At 37.1% G+C, this 8,495-nt stretch overlaps 1 protein-coding gene across 2 annotated transcripts in view; it reads left to right on the forward strand.

Annotated features, from left to right (window-relative positions):
- The window catches only part of CACNA2D1 (calcium channel, voltage-dependent, alpha 2/delta subunit 1), a 397,279-nt gene that overhangs the window by 381,665 nt on the left and 7,119 nt on the right, over positions 1-8,495 (forward strand). For both annotated transcript variants that reach the window (XM_004676889.2, XM_012720902.1), the window contains one exon: positions 81-163. In XM_004676889.2, the coding sequence (XP_004676946.1) occupies positions 81-163 (83 nt within the window). The remainder of the gene's footprint in view (positions 1-80; positions 164-8,495) is intronic.

The following is an 8,495-nucleotide window of genomic DNA, read 5'->3' on the forward strand; positions in this document are numbered from 1 at the left end:
CCCTCCTGCCCTCCTGCCCTCCTGCCCTCCTGCCCTCCTGCCCTCCTGCCCTCCTGCCCTCCCCTTAACATTATCTGCAGCTGATGGCCCAGATCCTTGTGACATGGTCAAGCAGCCCAGATACCGGAAAGGCCCTGATGTCTGCTTCGACAATAATGTCCTGGTAAGTCTGGGTAAATCTTCCTAAATTAGGGCATCACACAACATAACTTAAAACCTGCAGTGTTAATCCCAACACCCTGTTTTTCGTTAATATTAAAGAGTGCTTGCCAATATTTTGTATCATTTCAACTTTATTTTGCTGCGTCTTCTTAGTCTTTGAATCCTGAAAAGTTAGTTTAATGCATAGAAATATTATTTGTCTAAGGTATCTGATTCTATCTTCTATCAAATTTAGTCATCTTATCGTGCAACCTTTCTTGCTATATTTTTTACCTTAACTAGGTAATATAACTAGGTAATATTACTAGGTCAATGCAACTAATTCTTTCCATTGAAAACTTAATTTAGCGTATTTCTTTAAAAATGAAGTGTTCCTATGAACCCCTGCTCTTTGCTGTAATTTATAGGTTGTAATCATCATGTTTGTCACTGTATGTTATGAAACTACACTTAACTTTAAGATAAAGGTCACATAAACATTCAAACCGATTAATTTAATAGGTTTTCCTCCAAATCTGACTGTGCAAGTTATGTCTTGGCATTAAGTGCCTTATATACAGTCATTACCTCCAGAGAATTGTTTTCACACTTGAAAGAAGTTCTACAAAGTTATTTTTTCCCCTTTATTTAAAATAAGTTACCCACTTACCATGTACTTACTGACTGCATTATACATAGGCACGTATGTCCAAAAAGAATGCCTTCAATAACTATCAGAACCCACATCAGTGATAAAAAAAAAAAAAGTGGTATCTACTTACTTCCCAGGTATTTCTGCCAAGATAATGTATCATTTTCTCTTGAATCAGGGCAATTATTACTTACATTGCAATCCAAATATGATCACTTCTGTTCTACAATTCCACTGTTTGTGGTGAGAACAGTGGTACTATTAGTAAAATTTCACCCTTCCAGAATTTCCAATCAGTTTACTCAGATAAAATAAATTCACCTTATAGATAATATTTTCAACTTTATTATGTCTTGATCGAAGCATCAAAATAGGTAGTTTTATGACTTCCACTTCCAAAAATTGAAATCCCTGAAATTTGTCATTGGGTTTGGTATTAACATAACAGCTCTGACTCCGAGCATGTATGGAGATTTCATAATGCAGTATGTCAGTAATGCTGGTTTGCAATACTACTTTGCAGATGGAAGCTGGAAATCTGCATGAAATCTCACCTGTATGTCTTGTTTTCATTGATTTTCCTATACTTGCTACTTGGCCCATTACCAGTAACAGCAACTTAAAGTACACAACTAGGCCTGCCTGAGTCATGTCAACTCCTTTGTTTCACTAAAAAGGTGTTCTGCTTTGATAGTCACTTTGTTCTGGACCTGAAATTAAAACAAACCAACAAGCGGAGGGGGAAAAAATAAACTGTCCCTTCAAATGCACTGTAAGAAATGTACCAGTACTAACATTTTAGAAAGAAGGAGCTCATTCTCCTGTAATTATTGTAAAACCATCATTTCCTGTATGTACACAGTAAGTCATTGGGGAAAGGAAAATTTACACATGCTTCATCATGTTTTAATCAAGAGCAATAAAGAGCTGAAGGACAATTAGAATTGGTTATCTCAACGAATTTTCAAAAGAGGCTAACAATCTCATTAATCCAGTTTTATCAAGCAGTATTTAACAATTTTCAGTCAGTCATTTTAACTGTCCTCATTTATTACTGACAATATTTAGACTTTTTCCCCAAAATGTTGATACTTTCACACACTGACAATTTCTGCACTACAAAATATTACAATTTCTGCACTACAAAATATTTTAGGGCCTTCTTTGTATTCAACATTTCTTTTACAATATTGCAATTTCTTTTTGTAAACACTGAGTGTTCCACTATCATCGGGAGTGTTCTAAAGTTACTTTTCTCATTGCCTCTTCGACAGTCGATTAATAAACCACTAGATGGAGTTGTGCTCAATATTAAAAATGGCATGAGCTGATCTAATATAGAAATTAAGTAGCCAAGGATTGTCAAACTTAACAATGACTGTTCTGTACTTAATAGTTGTTTTCATTGTAGGCAATTCCAACTGAAAGACAATTGCTTTTTATAATTACAACAGCATAATCTCTCCTGAGCATCTTTTAAAAAGTATAGGGACTATATTTGGAAACACTCACTTCCAGGCATACTAATTATCTGCCCCTGTTCATGACTACAGCAGGAACAATCGATAACTATTATGTTACATTTTGTTTATGAAAAATGGCCTATCTTTTTATAACACATTTTAACCTTTAATCTGTGAGTTTCAATCTAAAACACAGAATTTGGGCCCAAGATTTACAGCCAGTCAACTAGACACACAAATTCTAAAGTATTTTTAAGTAAGTAAAATTTTAACTATCAATGTTTTCTTATAGTTAACTCATTCAACATTGCCCATAAAACCTCTCAAGTCCAACAAAGTACACATTTCTTTGATATGCCGTAGACTCAATACGTGTCACTTATTTTTGAAGTAAGCTGCAATGAAGGTATTTTCTCCTAGAGGATTATCAGAAGATAATGTCTGTGTCATGTAACTCATTAACACATCAGGGTCTGGATGTTTTAATTTTCAACATCATTGTGCTTTTTGAACATTACTACTTCATCTCAGCTCCAGCCCCTGAGAAATCCCCACCATTGACTCACCTGTGCACCATCACTGTAGTCCCTTGTCCTCTTCCCACCATTTTTCCTATCCTGCTCCCTTCTCTCTCCCCTACAAATTGACTTCGAGTTCAAATCTATCACCATAGAGGAGGTCTATTCTGTCTCTTGACTGCTGTGACAATGATACCAGAAGGAGTATTTTCTCGGACACAACACAAAAATTGGAAAACAGCAGTACCATGGAAATGGTAGGCAGCTATTGTTACCCCAGTCAGTACCAATCAGGGTCAAAATGTGAACACCTGCCCCTTTGGCTACTCCAAGGACTTTGTGGAGAATGAGAAACATGACTAACTCAAGCTAACCTCTTGGGACCCTGTTACATTCCACAGAGCAGATATGCTACACCTTTAGAACTTCTTACAGTGTTAAATTGAGACTTTTAGCAAAGTTTTAGGCTTACTATGTAAAAATAATATCAAATAAGCCAGTATTATATATATGCCCTTTAAGATTTTTTAAATTTTATGGGAACTTTGTTAATGGTAAGTGTTAGTGAGGAAAGTGGTTATGAGCCTATCTCCAAATGTAGATGTATTTTCTTTGAAGTTCTTGGGTGACATAACTACAGACTTATTTTAAGTAATAATTAGCCATTACCTTGCTGTTGCCTTGCTAGAAAATGTTATTAGACTGTAACCCAAAAAGGCCAGATCTTTCCTAGCCAGAATACCAACTATTACAGTATTTTATTTCAAAATGCATTAATATATGCACCATTTAACACATTTTATTGCTTTTTGAAGATCCCACCTTCTCTAAAAAAACTAAAAACATTAACTATGCTTGTTAGACACATCATACTTGGAGAGGTCATACTATCTTAACAAGCAACTCTTAGGGCAGTATCATTATGAATGATATTATTACCTGGATTCCACTCCCCCCCATAAAGAATAGAAAGATTAAATGGAATTAAGAATTCTTAATTAACATTAAAACTCTTAAATCCTTACAAGGGTGCCAATGCCATGGTTTGAGTGTGTTAAACTGAAGGAATGTACCAATGTGTTGATTTCTGATATGGTAATCTATGTGTCAGACTCATTTATCAATGGAGTACTGGTGTCTTGGACTGAATAATTTATTTTCTCCCAGATTTATCCATTTGTGATTTAGAATGCCTCTCACATTCATTTTAGACAATTTCAAATCTTAGTATATATGGCCACAACATTCAAAGTATATCACATCAACACAATCAGGAAACTAAAGTGGTAATTTTTTCAATTACTCGACCTACAAAATTCAAAGTCTCCAATCAAATGCACTTGCTTCTAGCCTGAAACAGGCAAAGAGGAAGTCAATTTTTCTATTTTATAGTGTATATTCAAACCAATGAAATGAAAACAATCTTTCTGCATTTCTAGAATATAAATATGAGCTTTACATTAATTGCTCTGATGAGATACATCATACTTACCAACATTAAGCTATTTTTCTCATTTTTTCAAATTAATACTTAATCAGACCTGTGATTCTCTAAGTGCAAAGTAGCAACTGACCCTTTTTTTTTTTTTTTTAAGATTTATTTGTGCATACAGAACTGGGGTACAGGCCAGAGGCTCAGGGGCGGTGAGAGGCTTCACCAGAGACAGAGTGGGGAACAGAACAGGCAGATCGAGGAAGTGCACTGCTGAGGGGAGCAGCGGGCGGGTCAGGAGAGGTCTGCCTCACCACGTGGTCACTTCCGGGGCAGGGGGGAATTGAACTCATGCAGAAGCAGCTTTACATTCTCAGTGCTGTGCTTTAACCCGCTGCGCCACCAGGGAGGGCCACAGCTGACCCTTTTAACATCTTGTGTTTGCAGTGTTTCAAACCAAATCATTGTGCCCTGCTGTAAGAACCTACCCATCACTTACAGAGCACTCACTGCACACCTGCTAATACAGTTCTGCAGAAATGCCTATGGACAAAGTAATTATCTTAAAAATTTGACATTCAAATCTAACTGAAACTCCCTTAAACATGGCCATCATGCCTCAAGAGTAGTCTATTTGAGTACAGACAAGAACAAGTACTACAAGAAACAAGAGGCACCTTGGCCTGCTGCACAGACATTGGCATTGCTGTAACTGTGGTGTGGTAGAGGACAGAGATGCACATGTGAGGAGTGCTGTGTCAAGCGGCCAGGCTCTGGCCTACTGTCGAGTCTACATGTGTGTCTTTGTAGCATTTAGATTCTGCTGTAGCAGTAAAGGAGGAAGCAAAAATTCCATCTGTAGTTGTAAGGAGAGTGGAAGTGGCAATTTTAAAAGGTTAAGAGTAGAAATCAACAAGGCGACTTAGTCTCTAGTTGTCCAGAGTGAAAAAAATTATTTCTCCAATAATGAGTAGTAGGTTTACAGATAAACTTTCAGACTATAGTATTGATCTGTACACACGGAAAATAGGTATAGATCACACAGGTGAACATAATGGTTGCAGTTCAGGTAGCAATATAGCAGGAACCAAGATTTGATTCCACCATAGCAACATTGAATCTATACTTACACACTTTGAAACAATGTGAAATCCAAAATCTAGCTAAACTTTTTGTACATACCAACAGAATACTCTAAAATGGGCCAGAAAGGTAGAAATACAATTTCAGCCTTGGCACAGTCTAACACTTTGGGGGGGGGGGGACACAAACAACCGGCTGTCCCTGGTGGCGCAGCTGTTAAAAGCACAGCACTGAGAATCTAAAGCCGCTTCCGCATGGTTCGATTCCCGCCTGCCCCCGAGGTGACCACATGGCGTGGCAGACCTCTCCTGACCCGCCCGCTGCTCCCCTCAGCAGTGTACTTCCTTGATCTGCCTGTTCTGTTCCCCACTCTGTCTCTGATGAAGCCTCTCGCCACCCCTGAGCTTCTGGCCTGTGCCTCAGTTCTGTATGCACAAATAAATAAGTTAAAAAAAAAACCACAACCAACCAACCATTACCTGAGAAGTAAGGAGTTTGAACCCAGTATCTAGTGAAACTCTTGGAGGTCCACCTGAAAGTTAACGGGCTTGTATCCACATGCTACAGCCCCATGCTTATCACAATCAAAGTTACCATTCTTAGTATGCTCCTTGAAGACCCCTAAAACAACCTCAAGATTTGGTGAGAAGCCGAGGAACAAAAATCCTTAACTCACTTTCCCAAAAAGTCTGAAATGTTTATGAAGAAAGTTCAAGTAAACTCTAGTTTATCATACAGAATTACCAGTAAGTCACAGATTGCCATAAGACATTATGTAATGATCAAGATCAATCCCACAAGAGTATACAGATCATCCTGTATGTCTACCATGAGACGAAAATACAGATTTTACCTACCACAGATTAACCTTAATTCATCAAAACACCTCACATTAGCCTGTAGTTAGGAAAAATTCATGTAACAAAGTCTATCTTAAGATAGCTGAGTATCTCATGTAAGTTATTAAATGTACACACACACAAAAAAATTTACCCTCCTGATAAGGTGACTAAACAGGGACCGACTGTGCCCCATTACTATATTTAGCACCCTGAGCAGTCAGCACACACTGCTACCCTACCCCATTTTTAGTTCAATTCAGAAAAAAACCTTATTCATCACATTAACATCTTCAAGTCTTAAGTCAGACTAAGGTCACCAGTGTAACATTTGTAATTATGTACTGACTAAAGAAGCACTTATATATATAAAATAAACAGTCTATTACAAGGAGAAATCAACAGCATGATATCCCACTGTAAAAAAAAGTGATAGAATGCAGACCAAAAAAAGGCCCAACAAACTGATTTAAACTATTTTAGACTATATGAAGCTCACATATTTTATAGCATAACCTCCTAAAACAGCAAAAATATGTATTCATCTCACATATGGAACATTTTCCACAATTGAGTGCATTTTGAGCACCTACTAAAGCAACTTATAATTTTATAAGCATTAAAATCAAATCAAACATTTTCTGTCTGCAAAATAGAGAAATCAATTACAAGAATAAAAGTACAAAAATCACTAACAAAAACCATCAATCCAAGAACAAATCATAAGGGGGATAAACACCTTGACACAATGAAAATGCAAATGCTATTTACTGGATTTTTGGACATCACCAAAACCCAACTCGCTGACAATAAAATACCTACAGAACAAAAATAAATTTATGGTCATAATAGTTCTTTCTGCCCATTTGTGTATTTGCAAGCATGTTTTCCATTTTCTTCATAGTAAACTTATCCTTTTGTATATTTAAAACCATGTAAACATGTATTTTTACTTAAAAACAAACTGAAAAGAACATGCCCCAACTGTATTTAAGACAGGAAGATTAGAGCAGTAATAAATTGGAGACCAAAAGAAAAAAAAAAAAAAGCATCAATGACACCAAGAAATGTTCAAGGTAAACAAAATTACAACTCTTTAAGCTAAAATCACTAAGGAATAAGAAATCTCACACTGAATTCACGGCAATGTTACAATTTCTACTCTAGAAGTATGACATTCCTATGAGCAATTGCACATAAGAAATGGGCCAATATAGAAAAAGTATGTAACTACACACAAAAAGTGGGCCAATATAGAAAAAATATGTAACTACAACGTTGTCCATCCATTGACTCAAAAGGAGAAAATCTGAGCCTACCACTTACTACTGTGATTATTGAATTTTCCATCAAAAACATCACAGTGGGGGAAAAAAAAATATCCAGGACAACAGGGTTTCACTAGTTAACTCAAACAGATAAATACAGAACATTACCCACTTCAGTTCCTCTCAGTCGACACAAGGGAATGCTTATTAACCCATCACTTCCTTACTGTGCAATCACAAAGAATTACCAAGAAAACAATTATCAATCAATATTCCAGATGAACACTATGCTAGCAAAGCAGGTTTATGAAATCACCAAGTCACAATGTAAGACACTCACTACTCCACACACAGGATCAACAGTGATACAGGAGAGGTATTCTACCAAGGAAAACTTCCATCATGGCAGTAAGACTGAAGCACCTTATTGTACCTAAAAGACCAACACCTACTCCAAGAAGCAACATGTACTAGACATATCACTGTGATCGTAGGAGGTTAAAAAGCAGTGTGAGGTTGCTCTTCTAGGGAAAATAGGACAGCAAGGCTGACAGAACCCCTGGAGACAGATTACTGACAGGGAGGTAATAAACACACCTTTGGGCAATAAGGCCAAATTGCACATATAAGTAAGTCCCATAATGGAAGGACTGAACTGGATGCATAAAGGTACATTACAGAACTGGGGCATGAAAGGATACCCAGACCACAGGCTTTCTTCAAAGTATCCACAATGGTGACTGTACCTCTGTACTCTGCAGAGGAAGGTCATCTTATGCCTGCCTCTACCAAACTTCCCACAGTCACACCAGACCTCTAAAAAGGCAAGAAATCCTAAGCACACCTGCTATTTAACAAAGTCAACTCATTGTAAGTTGCTGATTCAGCCATAACCCTCCTATAAGCCAGATATAAGGTAGCCAAATATAAGAAAAATTAGCCTGGTATTTTAAACCTCAAGGTATTATTAAATCACAGTGTATCTTAGCCCAAGCACATGTCTGAAAATCATGGCAGATTACATCTCCTTACTAGCTTCAAAAATTCAACATTTCTATCAATGATCAACTGAGGGACACATGACTAGACTCAGAAAAAC

Source organism: Condylura cristata, unplaced genomic scaffold, assembly GCF_000260355.1.
Source record: "Condylura cristata isolate star-nosed mole 26May11 unplaced genomic scaffold, ConCri1.0 scaffold00005, whole genome shotgun sequence".
In the NCBI taxonomy this organism is placed as follows: domain Eukaryota; kingdom Metazoa; phylum Chordata; class Mammalia; order Eulipotyphla; family Talpidae; genus Condylura; species Condylura cristata.